The sequence below is a fragment of the Nanorana parkeri genome, unplaced genomic scaffold, assembly GCF_000935625.1.
Source record: "Nanorana parkeri isolate BGI_ZX_2015 unplaced genomic scaffold, ASM93562v1 scaffold963, whole genome shotgun sequence".
NCBI lineage: Eukaryota > Metazoa > Chordata > Amphibia > Anura > Dicroglossidae > Nanorana > Nanorana parkeri.
In genome coordinates this window covers 445,978-463,888 of record NW_017307231.1, presented here as the reverse complement: position 1 = coordinate 463,888, position 17,911 = coordinate 445,978, and the positions used below count along the sequence as shown (strand labels likewise).

General features: G+C 43.2%; 1 protein-coding gene across 1 annotated transcript in view; it reads right to left on the bottom strand.

Moving 5' to 3' along the window:
* MARCH6 (membrane associated ring-CH-type finger 6) overlaps window positions 1–17,911 on the bottom strand; it is a 499,681-nt gene that overhangs the window by 61,758 nt on the left and 420,012 nt on the right. The window contains exon 18 of the mRNA XM_018566614.1: window positions 6,155–6,244. Coding sequence (XP_018422116.1) covers window positions 6,155–6,244 — 90 coding nt within the window. The remainder of the gene's footprint in view (window positions 1–6,154; window positions 6,245–17,911) is intronic.

Below are 17,911 nucleotides of genomic sequence, written 5' to 3'. Positions count from 1 at the left end.
ATAGTGGAGGTTCGTGGTGGGGAATTGGAGTGGACCAGCCGGGGGCTTTACCTGCATGAATCCGGGAGGAACGTTGCCCCTTTGGAACTAGAGCCATTCCCTATAATGCAATGTTGTATTGTGTTTTCCCTGTTGTTTTCCTCTTCTAGGTCAGCAGAGGAGACATACACTCAGGAAGGATACTTTGCTGCTTCATCACTCCAAAGGGGGACTGATTGGCACTCTATGCTGCCTTATCGCACGGACTCCTTGCTTTGACCACTTCTACTCATACCAGGTGAGCTCTGACCACCCTCAGCTCCGGCACCTTAGTCCCCTGCCTTCTCTTTCACAACGATATGGGTTAGGGGGAGGGGATAGATTGGATAGGTGCTCCCTTACCCCTACATGTGCACAGACTTCCTCTTCTACCCCTGGCATTGATGGCAGGGCTGGGAGCGTTGGATCTGGGGAGTCGGGTAAACCTGGGGCAAGAGTTATCGCTTGGGTGGCTAATGTGGCTGTTCGTTGCTGATGATTTTGTTTATACACTATACTGTTAAGTCGTTGCCCGGAGCCATGACTCCGCGTAAATCCTTCAGGACTCATCCCCCATTAGGTCCTGACTGCCGAGTGGCTGTTTGCTATCACAGTAGTCCGATACGAGGTTTGGACCTCGTTTAGCTAGGTACTCCTCTTTTCCTTTCCTTGCTAATCACTCTCATTTGCCTATTTCTCCTACTTGATCTGCTCCTCTTTCTGTCCCCGTTCATTACTCCTTTCGTCCTATACTCTCCTTGTTTTTTCAGTTCAGTTCTGACTTTGTCTAGGGGGGGGGGCGATCTGCATTGACATTGATTGAGCTGATAATGTCCCTCGTTCCACTCACCTCTTGGAATGTTAAGGGCCTTAATATCCCTGAGAAGAGCCTTCTCTCTGATCTCTGGCGCTCGGGTTCAGACGTTTCATTTATTCAAGAAACACACTTCTGCCAGAGGGCGATGCCAAAGCTGTCAAATCATCAGTACCCTTGGAGCTACCATAGTGCTTACACGGGTTCTAAATGTAGAGGAGCTAGCATTCTTATTTCTAGGTGTGCTCCCTGGAAACTAACTGACCTAAACTCGGACACTGAGGGACGATTCATATTACTGAAAGGGGAGCTACTTGGCCTCTTGGTCACTCTAGCAAATGTCTATGCCCCTAATGTAGGACAGATAGGATTCTTTGAGGGATGCCTTGCCAAATTAGCGGAGTTCGCAGAGGGGTTAACCATCTTTGGAGGCGATTTTAATCTTGTTTTGGAACCTCAGCTGGACTCCTCTAGGAGAGCCTCTCATATGACCCATGCCCAACGTAGACGGATCAAACAGGCCTTTCTACCTCTTCAGCATATGGATGATTGGCGCCTGCGATTTCCCCAGGGCAGAGACTACACGTACTATTCCTCGGTACATCAGTCATACTCCAGACTTGACTATTTCTTGCTCCCCCAGACAGCTCTTTCTCGGGTGGTAGACACTTCAATTGGAATCATTTCAATATCTGACCATGCTCCGATCCATCTTTCCATGGACCTAGATGCCCGCCCTCCTAAATCCTCACTTTGGAGGCTGAACAAGTCCCTACTGCAGGACAGTGCCATCTCTTCGGACGCCTACTGAGAATTGGATCAATTCTTTTCCATTAATGCTACCCCGGGCCAAAATCCCCTAACTCTATCGGAGTCCCATAAGTGTTACATTAGAGGGATTCTCATTAAGCATGGTGCTTTCCGGAAAAGGGCTCGCTTATCTAGAATACACACACTTATGGAGCAGATAAAATTGCTATATATGGGGATTCCTGGGCCAAACTGATGACTCTGAAGATGGAATTAAACTCCCTTTTGATGGATAGAGTTAAAGCACAGATGACAAAATGCAGGAGGTCGTTTTATGAATTTAGGAATAAGCCCAGTAAAAAGCTAGCTAATGACAAACTAGAACAAGATCGAATGTTTCACAGATTCTCTCCCGAGCGGGTCATCCACTCTCTACTTCTCTGGAAATCGCCCAACGATTTAGGGATTATTATACCTCTTTATATAACCTTTCTGGGCCCATCAAGGGGAATACCCTGACCATTCGAACTTCTGCGATCCGACAATACCTATCCTCCTCTGGCCTCGGTGCTCCCCAAGGAGGGGAAGGACCCTCGCAATTGTACAAGTTACCGTCCCATATACCTATATCTCTTTTGAATGTAGACCTAAAAATTTTTGCCGATGGGCTGCAGAAGGTGCTGCCGGATTTGGCGAGTCTTGAACAAGGGGGTTTTGTCCAAGCTAGGGAGGCAAGAGACAATATGGTAAGGACCTTGCAAGTGATCCAATTTGTCCGCTCGAGGGGTATCCAGTCTCTCCTTTTATCTACAGATGCTGAGAAAGCGTTTGACAGGGTTGACTGGATGTTCCTCCACAAGACATTGCAACATGTTGGATTGGGTGAAATTATGCAGAGTTGGATTGGAGCCCTATATTCCTCCCCTACAGCCAGAATTCGGGTCAATTAAGTTATCTCAGAATCCTTTCCCATAGGAAATGGCACTCGCCAAGGGTGTCCTTTATCGCCCTTATTATTCATTCTGACCTTGGAACCATTTCTGCGCACAATCCACAACTCTGCAGATGTGTCGGGAGTACTGGATTCCACAAAATAGCGACTTATGCAGATGACCTGCTCTTTTAACCCCTTCATGACAGCTTGTTTTTAGTTTCTGTTTGTAAATGACTGACACACTTTTGACATTTTTGCTGTGTGATTCTTCCACGTCAGTAATATACTTTCTTACAAAGTGCACCCACACATATTATATATTGTTTACATATTTATATCACATATGTGTGTCTAACGCCTCACTTAAGACAAATAAAATATAAAAAAAAGAGGAAAAAAACACGTTTTTCCCAGTTTTGATTTGTAGTATTTTTTTTACAAAACCAGCACAGCTAAAAAAAAAATGCAATAAATACATTCATTTATTTGTCCCATATTTTTTATTTTTTTACACTTATTTTTTTTTTTTAGACTTTTCACTATTTTTTTTTTTTTTACACTTTTCACTTTTTTTGAAACTTAAAAATGTTATTTTATTTATTGAATTATATCAAGCAGTCATTGTGAATTAATCTCAATATTACTGCTTGATAATTATAATAATTAATACATTTTTGGTTATTATCAGGCTGCTTCAAACTTCAGAACAGCCGATAATAAGTTAGTGACACTGATCCTGCAGCAGTTCAGGATTCAGCTGCCACTAAAGGTTTTCTGATTGTTGCAACAATGATAAGAAAACTGAAACATTCTTCTTTCAAGAATAGATACATTATGTGTCTATTCCTGAAAGTGAAAAAAAAAAAAAAAGCCAGTATACGATCCGAGAGAGATATCTCTAGATCTATACGAGCTGTCAGAATGCCGGCATGTGTGTCTGCTCTGCTTTGACTCTCAGACACCCGATATTAAGGTATCGGGTGTCTGAAAAAGGTTAACCCTTTCATTAATGAATGCCTCTAAAGTTAGGCATCCATTAATGAATGGTAAAAGCTGATTGTCAGCGGTTACCAGCCCTCTAAAGCAGCAAATAACTCGTCACGTACAGTGTACGTGACGAATCATTTGGCCCCTTTGTGGCTGGACGTACAGTGTATGTCTCCCGTCACGAAGGGGTTAAATTACGAATCCAGAGGGGTGAGCCCCAATTTCCTGGCAGAGATTTCACGCTTTGGCCACCTTTCTAATTTCAAAATAAATTTTTCTAAATCGGCTGCTTTAAACATCTCATAGCCTAATAGTCGTATCCAGACTCTTAGGCCGCAATTTCCATTTCAATGGGCGGACTCTCACATCCGATACCTGGGCACTTCCTTTCCTGCAGACCTAGATAGGATATTCAGCCTCAATTTTTCACCGCTCCTGAAGTCCATTTCGAACAACTTAAAAGAATGCGACAGATCGGCCTTCACATGGTTTGGCCGTAATAGTATCCTAAAAATGAACGTTGTACCTAGACTACTATACCTAATTCAAACACTTCCAGTGGATATACCAATATCCTTTTTAAAACGGACCCGTCCATCTTTAGCTCCTTTCTATGGGCACGGAGTAGAGCTAGGGTCAGATTGAGCTTCCTCATTAGACCGAAACGAGAGGGGGGCATAGGATTCCCTGATCCTCTCTTGCACCACAATGCTGCACATCTTTCACGTTTCATGGACTGGTGTTGCCACCCCAAGACTAAACTATGGGTCCGTTTAGAGCAAACACTCTGTGAATACCCATTGCAGTGGATCCCTTGGCTTTATCCCTCACAGCCACTCTCTACTTGGGCTAACCCTACGACCAGAGCGACCATGAAGACTATTGCCCCGCTCATTCGCTCATCCCATATTTCGTCGGTGCCGTCACCCCTTACGACGGTATTGGGTAATCCGGCCTTTCCACCGCGACTCCGGGGCTCCAGATTTCAGAACCTGCTCTCTGAAAATTTCTCAAGACTGAAGCATTTTTTTACAGAGGGTAGAAGGATGACGCTAAACGGAAATCTCGCAATTAGTAACACCTCCTTTGGATACATGGAGTTCAATGCAATTATCCCATTTATCTGCGCTCCATTAAGAATCTATCTCACCTTTCTAGATCACTCACCCAGTTCGAAGAAGCCTGCCTCAATGCGGAACCGCTCCGCCACGCACTGCGAACCATGGTATCACTGCTCAATGACTGGTCGGATCGTCCACCACCCAGATTCCTCCAGCTTTGGGAATCCGACTGGGCAATACAATTCATGCCCGCTCAGAGGCACAGAATTCTGCTCTTTGCCCATAAATCGTCGATCTCGAGCAGGATACAGGAATCTGGATATAAACTGCTGACCAGATGGTACAAAGTACAGACTATGCTACACAAGATGTACCCATCCACTTCTCCTCTTTGCTGGAGATGTCTACGGGCGGCGGGTTCCCTGTTTTTCCCACATATTCTGGGAGTGTACGGTGCTACAGCCTTTCTGGCTGGGGATCCGAAATGTCATGGCAACTGTCACCGACGCCACAATGGAACTGACTCCCACCCTCTTCCTCTTGCACCTGTCTGACTCCTCCATAAGATCGTATAAGTCCTCCCTCCTGATACACCTAATCAACGCTGCCTGGGCTTGCATCCCTCTCAAATGGAAATCTAGAGATCCTCCCGCAGTGTCCTTGTGGGTTACTAAAGTGAATGAAATTATGCTCATGGAAGAACTGACAGCTTCACTTTATGACAGATTTGAGAAATTCAGGATCACCTGGCTCCCATGGATAGCCTTCACTGAATCCTCTTCTTTTCAGTCTTGGTCAGGGACCTGACCTGCTTCCTTTGTTGGCCCTAGGTTCACATATCTTCCAATTCCTGATTATATTGGCGGCCCTCTCCCCTGGACAAAACTGGTTTCTCCCCTCTATATTTGTGCTCTCAATAATATATTTTTTTCTTTTTCTTTTCCCTTCTCTACCCTCTCCCTGTCTGAAACTGTCTACAGCTCTCTACTTTCTTTCCCTCATCCACTTTCCCTTTACCTAAATGGAGCAGTACTAACCCCCCCTATCATCTTCTTTTCTGACCGCCTACCCATAGGACCTACTTTCTTTACGGTCCACCTTTGTTTGTTTTTGTTTTTTTTGGCATAAATAGGTAAAATCAGAGAGGTGGCATAGAGATACTTTCTACCACTAGTTGGGTTAAATGGGAATGGCTTTCTCAACAAGGTTGCTTTTGTAGGGCATAGGGAAGTATGCTAAATATCTCTGTCAATACTTCTACGGTTATGCTGCCCATGGTCATTTATGGGTTGAGTTATGCCAATGTTACAATTTCATGTACCAGTGTATGTTACTATTCACCTGTCTTTTTTCATAAATAAAGAATTATATAAAAAAAAACCTACTTGCAAATTTAATCAAACTATTGTTTTTTTCATTGAAGACTATGAAACAGAGTTGTGTTTCCTATTATACCCGGCCTTTGCCTATTTTATTGCTTTATACTACACACAACTGATCCAAAAAGCTAGTGAATAATGAAAAAAAACACAAAAAGATATTTTATACAATAATCCAGTTAGAGCCCTATAGAACATAGTGGTTCCTTACCTGTTCAATAACAGTTTTCAACCACCACTGAGGACCCATCAGAGTAATAGCAGCAATAATCTTGGCATGTAAAACTCCAAGAGCCCAGTCCTGCAAAAACATATTCACATATCATCATGTGCAATAAGTTAAAAATGTAAAGAACATAAAAAAACATCCTCTAACAACTTTGGCTAGCTAGGAAAAAAAAACTAAAAGCAAGCATAGTGCAGTGATTTTCCAGTTTATACATATTGGAACTACCAGCCTGAAAACTATGAAATGCATGCTTTTAATTTACTTCTGGGAGGGTCCGCAACTGTTATCCTTAGTGTCAAACATTGTAATTAATTACATACAAAAGCGTGCGGACATGTTTAGAATTTATACTACATCTGACTTTTAAGACAATTTGAAACCAAAAGAACAATTTCTAGTGAAACAATGTCTACTTATCTGAGACCAAACCCTTTCATTACCAGCCTAGATGCCTGAACCAGATTCAGCAGGTTCAGTATGCTTTAAAGAGATTGACAATACATTTATGTCCAGTTATGGTAATTTTAACATACAGTGGATAAAAAAAGGCTACACACCCCTGTTAAAATGCCATGTATTTGAGATGTCTGATTTTCCACATTTAATGTGATCTATAACACTGGTCAACAAGGAGAAAGCATCGGAAAGGAAAGTAGCTAAAATTTACCAGAATTGGGTCACTAATAAAGAGGGATGCACCGATACGGGAATTTCGGTATCGAGTATGAGTTCTAAAATATTTTTTTCGGTACTCGCCGATACCAAATACTGATACCGGAAGTCCTATTAAGGAAGCCAGGCGGCTGTAATAACTTGCCACCTGGCTTCCTGATTAGCGCCAGCTTCCCGATTAGCAGGGAAGCCATCTCCATGCTCCCTCGTGACCAGGTGACGAGGGAGCATGGAGCCGGCTTCCCGACCAATCAGGAAGCGAGTCATTACATGCTGCCCGGCTTCCTGATTGGCCAATTTACAAGCTTTACATGCAACAGTGGTAACAACATTTTCTGAGAGTCAACAAGAGCTGGATTTTGAACATTTTTCTTTCCTGGCTCCCAGGACTGTCGTGATGGCCAGTCTTTCTTGACATATTGAGAATCTCTGCATCGACCGTCCCATTCACATAGGAAACAGCAGTATTTCATGTATCCACCCTGCAGGCCAAGCAACAGGGCAATAACTTTCAAATCAACACAGAGCTGCCACTGATGTTCCTCATACTTTATACACCTCAGCAACTGTTTCATGTTTTCATATGTTCTTTCAAGTGGACTGCATGCCCGACAGGAACGGATGGCAAAACATTGCCATTGTGCAATAAAGCAGCTTTAGACTAGTTTTAGATGACCCTATGAACAATCTCCACTCATCTGTATTGTGGGTAATGTTAAAAGCTGTCATTAAGCCATCAATATCATTGGAATAAACCAAATCACTTTCCACTAAGAAATACTGAATCAGATCTTTTTGGCGATCACGGAAAATGGAGATCCTGACATCACTCTGCAAGAGGTTCCACTGTTGTAATCTGGAGCCCAGTAGCTCTGCCTTACTCTTAGGCAATTCCAAATCCGTGATCAGGGAATTTAGTTCACTCTGTGAAATTAGATGTGGTTCAGGAGGAGCATTTTTGTGGGCTAAAGTTTGGGTACGCTGATATCGACAGCCCAGATGAGCTGCATCCTGCTCATCATCTTTATCATTATCTGAGTCTAGAGAGTAGGATTCTGGTGGCTCTGGAATAGGCAAGTCCTCACCATGGGGTATAGGACGCAGTAAAGTTATTCCACAGTCCACTTCTTTTTTCTTGAGATCCCTTTTGCAATTGGGGGAACCATGCAAAAATAGCAGTCGCTACTATGATTGGGACTGTGAAAGGCTTGGACTTTTTGTTCTTGTTTAGCCAACGACGTAGATAAGTTGCACATGTAATGCAACTATAATGAGGGGCCCAACTCTTGTCCTGATCCCCTATTTTTGCATGCAAAATATAGGTGGTATGCTTTCTTTACCACTGCCATCATACTGCACTTTTGAGATACAAATGTAACCTTGCCACAAATATAGCAGAAGTTGTTTACACAGTTTTGAGGCATCATGGCTTCTGAGGGAAAATATCACGCAACTGTTCCTTGGAAATGCTAGGCAATGACACTTTCACAGGCCACCAGATGTAACTGTATGATGCGTAGATCTGACCAAGACAAATGTACCTTGCAATAAAATAAACAATACATTACAGTTAGGTAATAATCTTTAGTCTCAAAGTGAAGATAAATGTATATATTTCCATGTGGTACCATTTTCATTGTTCTACTGTACTTTGTCGAGAAGTTACAAGACATCATGATCATTAGATGCCTGCCTCCCTCCCTTGTTTGCAAATATACTCGCCTGTGTATAAATATTTATTGTGAAATATTTTGAAAACTTTAGCCAACCAGCACCTTTATCATCTGTTTTCTAATTCATCTAATCAAAATATGTAAGAATTAACACATTTTATTTCAGAGGTCGATAATTTACCAAAATTTGTAGACCAGTGTAATCTGTGCAATTCAATTAAAAACAAACTGATATCTTTTAGGGGGAAAAGAATTAACAAAAACAAAAAACTTACAATAACTTGGTTGCATAAATATGCACACCCTTAAACATACTTCTTTTTTTTATAAATTATTTTGTTTTTTAACCCCTTTAACACTGAGCTTGTTTTTAGTTTCTGTTAATAAATGACTGACACCCTTTAAAATTGTTGCTGTGCGATTCTTCCACGTCTGTAATATACTTTCTTACAAAGTGCACCCGCACATATTATATATTGAAATTAATGGTAAAAGCTGCGCTGTGTGAATGAGTCAGCAAAAGTGTCAGCTATAGTAGATACTGACCTTGGAGTAATGTGATACAATGTGTAAAAAGTGCAAAACAAAGAAGAAACGCATGTATATAACATGCACCTTAGTGTAAATGTAATTGCTACAAAATATCCATAATGAAAAATCAAATGCACTAAATATTAACTGTGAATCAATGTGATGCAATGTGCAAAGAATACCAACTAGAAAAATGCATGTGTGTAACTTGCACTACAGTGAAAATAATAAATGGTTAAAAAATGTCCATGATCCTGGATCTTCAATAGTCCATTAAGTAAATAGAAGATAAAACATTGGATGTAGAATAGACTTAGTCCCACCCATGCGATGACAAGAATGAGGGTATTGATGAACCCCTTGGGGAGAAGAAAAAAAAAACTGAAAAAACAGCAAAGGAATGATGTGAGTAGTATCCTTTTTTTAATAAAGTCTAGTATCCTTTTAAAACCATCTGCACTACGAGTCTCCACTTTTTATTTTATCTGATGCATGGGCCATTCGGATGAACTGTCTGCTTCCAATTCCTGAGACTGCAAGAGAGTCTGTACCTGAGAGGAGGTAATCACTGGGAGGTATTCGGCATCAGGTGCTTCCTCTACCTGGTTTGAATTAGAGGAACAGCGCATACAGACCCTGGTGGGTCTCTGCTAAAGGTGAGGTGCATTCCAGAAGATTTCTCTGTTGATGGTAACAGGAGACTAAGTCTATTCTACATCCAATGTTTGGACCCAATCTTTATGCGAGGAGTTATAAATGGCATCTAGAAGTCTTGCCAAGTGGGAAGCCACATAGTAGTACTCAATGTGTGGCAGACCCACGCCTCCGTCTCGCTTAGGACGGGTCAGAATATCATATCTGACACGCGGTCTCTTGCCCTTCCATATATAGTGTGTTAAACCCAACTTAAGGGAGCGAAAGAAGGATTTGGGCAAATCGATGGGGACGGTGCCAGTGTGTCCGTGACCTCTACTGGTAGAGAATTATGAAGACCAATAGCCACTCCTCTGGTTTTGCGATCGGGGTTATTGCTGGTATACCAAGCGCGATAATATTTAGTGGACATGCGTGGGGCCGCATCGGCTCTAAAACGTGTTTCCTGGAGAAAAAGAATTTGGGAGCGCTGTTTGTGGAGATGGTATAATAGTTGGGATCGTTTGGTTGGGCTGTTAAACCCCTGCACATTCAGGGAACAAAAGGTCAGCGACGCCATAGCATCAATAAGGGGAGGCACGGCCAAAGAGATGGGTATGGCAGCGTTCTCCCAGGCAGGCTCCAGGAAAGGGACGAAAAGAAGAAAGAGAGCAGGGGATGGGGAGATAAGGGCAAGAGAGCCAGGAGGGGGAAGAGAAGGCAGAGAAAGAGATCAGGCAGAAAGGAGAGAAAAAAAATTAAACAATAAAAGTGCTTTTCAACTAACATCAGGGAGAAATCCCTAAACGTGTGCACCGCGAGTCCCAAAATCCAGGGGTGGTCACGGTGAACAAATCCTATGGGGGAAGACAGAGTGGAGTGTCCCCGCCGACCCTCGTCGCGTCGGGGCACACCAAGTCAGTGTGGGTGAGGAAGGGGAACCGATTTACGTTAAACTAATCAGGATCTAACAAGCAGGATAGTCTATCCTAACATAGCAGGGTTCGGCAGTTGTAGTTATCAATAACCATTCAAACCATGTGTATGGTAAAACCAGTTGCAACATGCAACAGTGCGTTGACAAAAAAACAAAACACAAGGATATAAAGGGGTTAAAGGGGAAACCTGTGTCCTACGGAGAAGGAACTGTGGGTCATCACGGAGTCCATCGGGGGTGCCACCCGTTGAGCAGACCCGGAGGGGGTCGGGATGTGTGGAGGAATGATCCATGGCATTCACCAGTCCGATGGTAAGGACTTCAGGGATCATCCAGTAAAGCGGCTGAGTCCATCTTCAGAGGGTAAGTAGATCATCAAGGAGTGCAGTGGGTGACACCCGGCGTGTAGTCTCGTTGGAAGTCGAGGCACGTAGAGGGATGATCCAAATTAAAGGACGGCTCCCGCATAGGAACAGCAGGCCGCAGCCGGAAAGTCTGTGGACGGGAGGTAGAATAAAAGGGCAGACTATGATCCTGAGCATGGCTTTATCTGGTCGCATAGGAGATCCAGTGAAGGAGGGCAGTCACCTGTGGGGAATCAGGTAGGAGAGGAAGAAGGTGTGGGTCTGCGGTCCCCTCGAGGCCTCGGGGCGACCGTCTCCCACTCCAGGGTGGGTGGGGAGAAAGGCTGAAGATGAAGGCTCGGGTCCGGCCATTGACCCAAGGTGGGGGTCGAGATGCCCATAGCCACACTAAAGCTTTCCACATCTGAGAGTGATCGGAGGGCGTGGAAACGTCCGTTGTGTTTAGCCGTTTAGCCGTCCGTTGTGTTTAGAAATGTTTCTGTACTTCTCAGTCTAAAACTAAAACCTAACATTTGAATCTTTTCTCTCTAAAAGAGGTCACTTGCCATACAATGTCACTAAGTGTCACACTTAGTGTATATATTTAAATATATAATATTTATTTGTTACATTTATTTTTATTTTTTTTACACTTTTCACTATTTTGTTAAACATGTTTTACATTTTTATGTTTTTTATTTAATTATATCAAGCAGTCATTGTGAATAAATCTCACTATTACTGCTTGATAAATTAATTTAGGGTTATTATTAGGCTGCTTCAAACTTAAGAACAGCCAATAATAACCTTAAAGACACTGATCCTGCAGCATTTAAAGATCAGATGTCACTAAAAAATTTCTGATCGTTCCAACAACGATCAGAAAACCTGCAACATTGTTTTCAGCAATAACAACATGTATTAAATGTTTCTATTGCTGAAAGTTTAGAAAAAAAAAGCCTGTATACATCGGGATTTCCCGATCCTTACCAGCTGTCAGTGAGAGCAGTAAAAGCCACTCTGCTTTTCCTGGATACAGGAAAGGGAATTGGGCCGGTCGGACGAGAAGCCTAAACTTCAGGAAGGCTAACTTTGATAAACTGCGCAAGATAGTGGGTGACATTGAATGGGAAAACGTATTTCACAACCTGAGCACTGACCAGAAGTGGGATTGTTTTAAGAAAAACAATTACAAAATGCTACTACCAAGTGTATACCGTTGGGTAACAAAAGTAAAAGATCAAAAACTAAGCCTATATGGCTAAATAAAACAGTAAAACAACACATTAAGGACAAGCAAGTGGCATTTAGTAAGTATAAAAAGGAGGGGACAGCATTACCTTTATTCAACCTCAAATACTTTATTCAACCTCAAATACTATGTAACTATTCCTAGAATGAGATCCTAATAGGTTGGACTTGATGGACTAATGTCTTTATTCAACCTCAAATACTATGTAAGAATGTAATAAAAGGTGTAAACATGAAATTCGGACAGCTAAAATTGAGTGTGAGAAGCATATCGCCACAGTTAGTAAAAGGAACCCCAAAAAATTCTACCAATACATAAACAGTAAAAAGGCGAGAAAGGAGCAGATAGGACCAATAAAGGACGAAAACGGGAGGTAAGTCACAAACAGGGAAAGGGCCGAGGCGCTAAATGCTTTTTTCTCGTCGGTATTCACCGAGGAAAAATACGGGTTTAATGTACATGATAAAACGCATAGTTTAACAGAAAATATACCTCAGTGGTTGACTGAAACCGGGATACAACATAGGCTTAAACTACTTAATGCAAATAAAGCATTAGGACCTGATAATCTACACCCCAAGGTACTCAAAGAACTCAACCAGGTTATAAAGATTCCTAATTTTTAAGGAATCCGTAATGACTGGTAGAGTGCCAAGCGACTGGCGGAGGGCTAATGTGGAACCTCTATTAAAAAAAGGGTCAAGATACCAACCCGGGAACTACAGTTAGTCTGGCATCTATGGTATGCAAACTGTTAGAGGGAATGATTAAGGACTACTTAGTGGAATTTGTTCAGGATAATGGCATAACAACTGATAACCAGCATGGATTTAGGAAGGATCGTTCTTGCCAGACCAACCTGCTAACCTTTTATGAAGGGGTAAGTAGAGATCTGGATGGAGGGAGGCCGGTGGATGTAGTGTATCTGGACTTCCAAAGCATTTGATACTGTGCCATATAAACGCTTGTTATACAAGCTAAGGTCTATGGGCATAGATGAAATAGTGTGCACGTGGGCAGAAAACAGGCTACAGGAACGTGTACAAAGAGTATAGATAAATGGCACCTTTTCAGACTGGGCTGAGGTCATGAGTGGCGTGCCCCAGGGTTCTGTGCTAGGCCCCATGCTTTTCAACCTGTTTATTAATGATATCGGGGAGGAAGTGAATAGCCATGTTTCAGTGTTTGCTGATGATACCAAAATTGGGAGGGTAATAGACATGGACTTATGGCAGATGAAGTTCAATGTCGATAAAGGCAAAGTAATGCACTTTGGAGTTAAAAATAGGCAAATGGGCTATACAATTATGGGTATGCCACTAGGGAAGTCAGAAATGGAGAATGATTTGTGGGTCATTGTAGACCACAGATTGAAGAATAGCTCGCAGTGCCAGGCTGCTGTAAACAAAGCAAGTAGAGTCCTGTCTAGTATTAAGAAGGGAATGTATTGCAGGGACAAGCCTATCATTTTACCACTTTACAGATCACTGGTTCAACCTCATCTGGAGTATGCGTTCCAGTTTTGGTCACCAGTCCTCAGAAAAGATGTCCTTGAGCTGGAAAAAGTCCAGCGGAGGGCAACCAAACTCATTAAGGGGTTGGAGGACCAGAGCTATGAAACAAGGCTGTTCAAATTAAATATGTTCTCTTTGGAAATAAGGAGATTAAGGAGGGACATGATTTTCTTGTATAAAATGTTCAATGGTGACACCAACATTATTAACAAACTCTTTATGGTTAACCCCATAACAAAGACCGGAGACCACCACCAAAAATTGGTGGAGAAAAAATTTCAGCACACGAGGCGCAAGGGGTTCTTCTCAGTTAGAGCGGCTAGGGTCTGGAACTCACTGCCACAAGCAGTGATTTCAGCTAAGAGTGTGGAATCGTTCAAGAAACTATTTCCTTGGAGACCATAACATACAGGGGTACAGGTACTGCTAAGAGCAAAATCACCCATGGACTCATACACACGCACACCAGCTCAACCATAAATGCATGCACGCAATAGGTTGGACTTGATGGACTTATGTCTTTATTCAACCTTAAATACTATGTAACTAGGTAATCGATTTTGAAAATAATCGTTAGCTGCAGCTCTATATGAATGGTCACCCTACACCAGGGATCGGCCACTAACCACCAGGGATCCCCCACTAACCACCATGGAGCCTCCACTGGCCACCACAGAGCCTGCACTAACCACCAGGGAGCCCCCACTACCCACCTGGGAGCTACCACAGAGCCACCACTTATTGTTAGGGAGCCCCCACTGGCCACCACAGATCTCGCACTGACCAGCAGAGAGCCGGCACTGACCACCTGACAGTCCGCATTGGCCACCTGAGAGCCTAATTAGGAAGCCGCCTCTGCTGCACATACACGCACCCGTGAAACTCTCTGGACCCCTGGTGAGAGCCTGCACAACCCTCCTGAGACCCTGGAGACAGCAGGTGGCAAACCCAGAGCAACAGAGTATGTAGCTTCATGGTATTCTGCATTGCTGTAATATTGTAGTTCTCTATAGCCAATGCCATGCTGCAATGCTGTACAATGTATTTCTGAGATATATAGTCCTCTATAGCTGGTGGTATTATTCTACATTGTTGTATAATGTGCTGAGATTTGTAGTCCCTCTACAGCTTGGAGTTAGTGGCAAAACTACCAGGGTCGCAGCAGTCGTACACGCGCACAGCACTGACGAGGCATCCCTCCACTACCAGTGTGCTTTCATTTTCCTCATCCGATAAATTTCTCTACCGCGTCTCTTCCAGGTGCGCATGTCATGAAGAAAGAGGGTCATGAAAACAGCTGATTCTGAGGACTCGGCCCCACTGGAAGTGACACAGTTGAGAAAATGTATAGGATCGAGAAAAATTATAGAACACTGACTTTGACACTATCCTGCCCCTCCCATAGCTCACAGCCCAGGGGCATGGACAGCCAGCGGAGGTCTACAGTGGGCAAGAGTGCCTAAGTACCGGACATGCAGCGGAGTAAGGCCAGAACCATGTAGGGAGTCCAGTGGGAGGAGAGCACCATCCCCCAGCCAGTCGTCCCTTTCATGGACTTACTAGGAGTCCTCACATCACCCGACCATTCACACTACCGTTACATGGATGGCAAAAGTGGCAGACAGGGGCGGGGAGAAGGCGGGGGAAGAGACAGAGCGGGAGGGGGGCCAAGTTGCTGCACCATGGGCCTCTGTGTTGTACTTGCCCCCAGGGCTAAAAGTCGCCAGTCAGCCCCTGGATGCAGTCATTGATTTTCGTATGTCGGTGCACCGGGCGCAAGTGTTTAAGTTTGTATGTGCATGTATGTGGTGGCAGGGGGCTTTAAAAACATTTTTTTAATTGATTTTGTTTAACTTACATTTTTGTTAAAATGTTATTTAACTTGACATGCCTCCTAAGTGATAGCATAGTGGAAGTAACTGTTTTTCTTAGACGAAAGCACAGTGGAAGTAACAGGTTTTATTTAAGGAGACATTGGGGCGACCCCTTAAAAGGGATTTTTTAAGTATAAAAATCATGTTTACTATATTGTCCATTGATTGACACAGGAAATGTATATCAATATGGTATTTCCAAAAGGGGACCAATGCCAAAAAAAGAGTAGCCACTACCTAAAAGCTAAGGTGTGTGGCAGCAGGCTGATAAAAAGGTCTTGGTCTAGGTCCAGGTGTTATTCAAAAGGTTGTCCTCTAAGAGAAGTGCTGAGAGGGCTGGAGGCTTGGAGGTAACAAGCCCACCTGAAGCTAGCTGGCTTGTTTGGGCCTCTACAAGAAGTCCCAGCCACCTACGAGAACAACCCCACCCTAGAACCAGACTGTGTGTCTGGTGGACTGGGGAGCAGACAGCCTGTGTGGCAATCTGCCTCTGTGGCAATCCGCCTGTGTGGCAAATGAGCAGCATGTGTGGCAAAACAGCAGCCTGTGTGGCTAGAGGCCAAAGGACAAGCCGGTGTGGCTAGTGTTTGAATACAGCCTGTGTGGCCAGACGTTTTTTTGTTGAAGGACCTTCCTGAAATCGGTTAAAAATGTTTGTTTGACAGAAAAGTATACTTTATGTTTGAAAACTCCCTGCAAGGGAACACCTGTGTGGACTTTTCTTTCAATTTTTGAGTAAATAAAAGTGGGCAAAGAAGCCCTTTAAGTGAAAAGCGAATGGCGGTGTCCTTAATGTGCTACCGTTTGGACTGAATCCTACCATATGGTGGAGAAGTGCAATGGGCAGAATTGGAGTCCGTGCAAAAGAGAAGCTCATGTGAAGTGTATGACAGTACAGTGAAGAAAGCAGTGGACAAAATTGGAGTTCCCATGCTTAATTTCAATTAGTTTTTGAATGAGAAAGCACGGGCTGTGTGCAGCAGGTGAGCCAAGGCCTGCAAGGAGAAAGAGAAAGAGTCAGTGTTCTGTTTTGAACAAAGAAAGGTGCCCCAGGTAAGGGGATCCCACCATTCATCCAAATATGCAATAGTATCAATAAAATGTAAGTTATTAAACTAACTATAATATTCATAGATTGCATGTATCAAAACACAAACAAACATTTACATAAGAGAGCGCTCGGCTAAGTGAAAATACATTTTGAAAGAGCGATACAGTAAATTGGTACACCCCTGTAATAAATTTGCTTTTGAAGATATGAATTTTCCAAAGAGAGGAGAAATATCTTTCAGGCTGGAGAGATGTCAGTCCCGCGAATAAATAGCAAAAGCGTGTTTGAAGAAAAATTCACTGTTTTAGTTGTTATATAGAGAAGTAAGTAAAGTGCACTCACAGTCGCTTATATCCGCTCATCAAAGAAAGGTAGAGGAGGTCCACTGTTTTGTATCCACAGGTACAGCGAAAACAAGCTTGTGATACGGCAGAAACTATATCCTTTAACGGAATGCAAGATACTCTTGTGGGTTCCGTATTGATTTTGAATGGTAATCGCCGTTACCGGATATCATTCTTTTTGCACAGCTGTCCAAAAAGAATGATCAAAATGACACTTTAAGGCATCAAGAGAGAGAGTGAAAAGTCCCCTTTTTGAAAATCATCATGATTGACTATATTCAGCACTAAATGCGCTCTTAAAATGCAACTGGAAAAAGAGTGTCACCGGGGGGAGAAAAAGCTACAGTGGAGATGTGGTTCAGCGTTCCTTGCAAGATCTGTGTGAGTTTATGCCAGCAAGGAATCGCCAGACAGAAAGTTGTGTTGATGAAAGTCGTCCACACCAGTGTCTGGAATGTGGTCAATTTGGGCATGGCATTGTGATGTGCCCTGTGCTGTGGGGTAATACCGGAGCTGTTGCTGCTGTGAAAGATGTTCCTGTAAGCCCAGTTTATGGTGAAATTTTTTTGCTGTCGCCCCTGGCAACAGTGGAAAAATTCCTGTTGTGCCTGCAGGAAGTGTTGAGCATGTGTTGCCTGGTGGGGCTGCGTCATCCGAATCAGCTGTTTTCATGACCCACCTTTCATCATGCACATGCGCAGTGGGAAGTGATGCGCTAGATACATTTCTGAATTGAGGAAAATGATAGCACACCGGTAGCACACAGAGGGATGCCTTGTCAGTGCTGTGCGTGCACATGACCGCTGCGACCCTGGTAGTTCTGCCACTGACTCCAAACTGTAGAGGGACTACACATCTCAGCACATTATATAGCAATGTAGATTAATAACATCAGCTATAGAGGATTACAATTC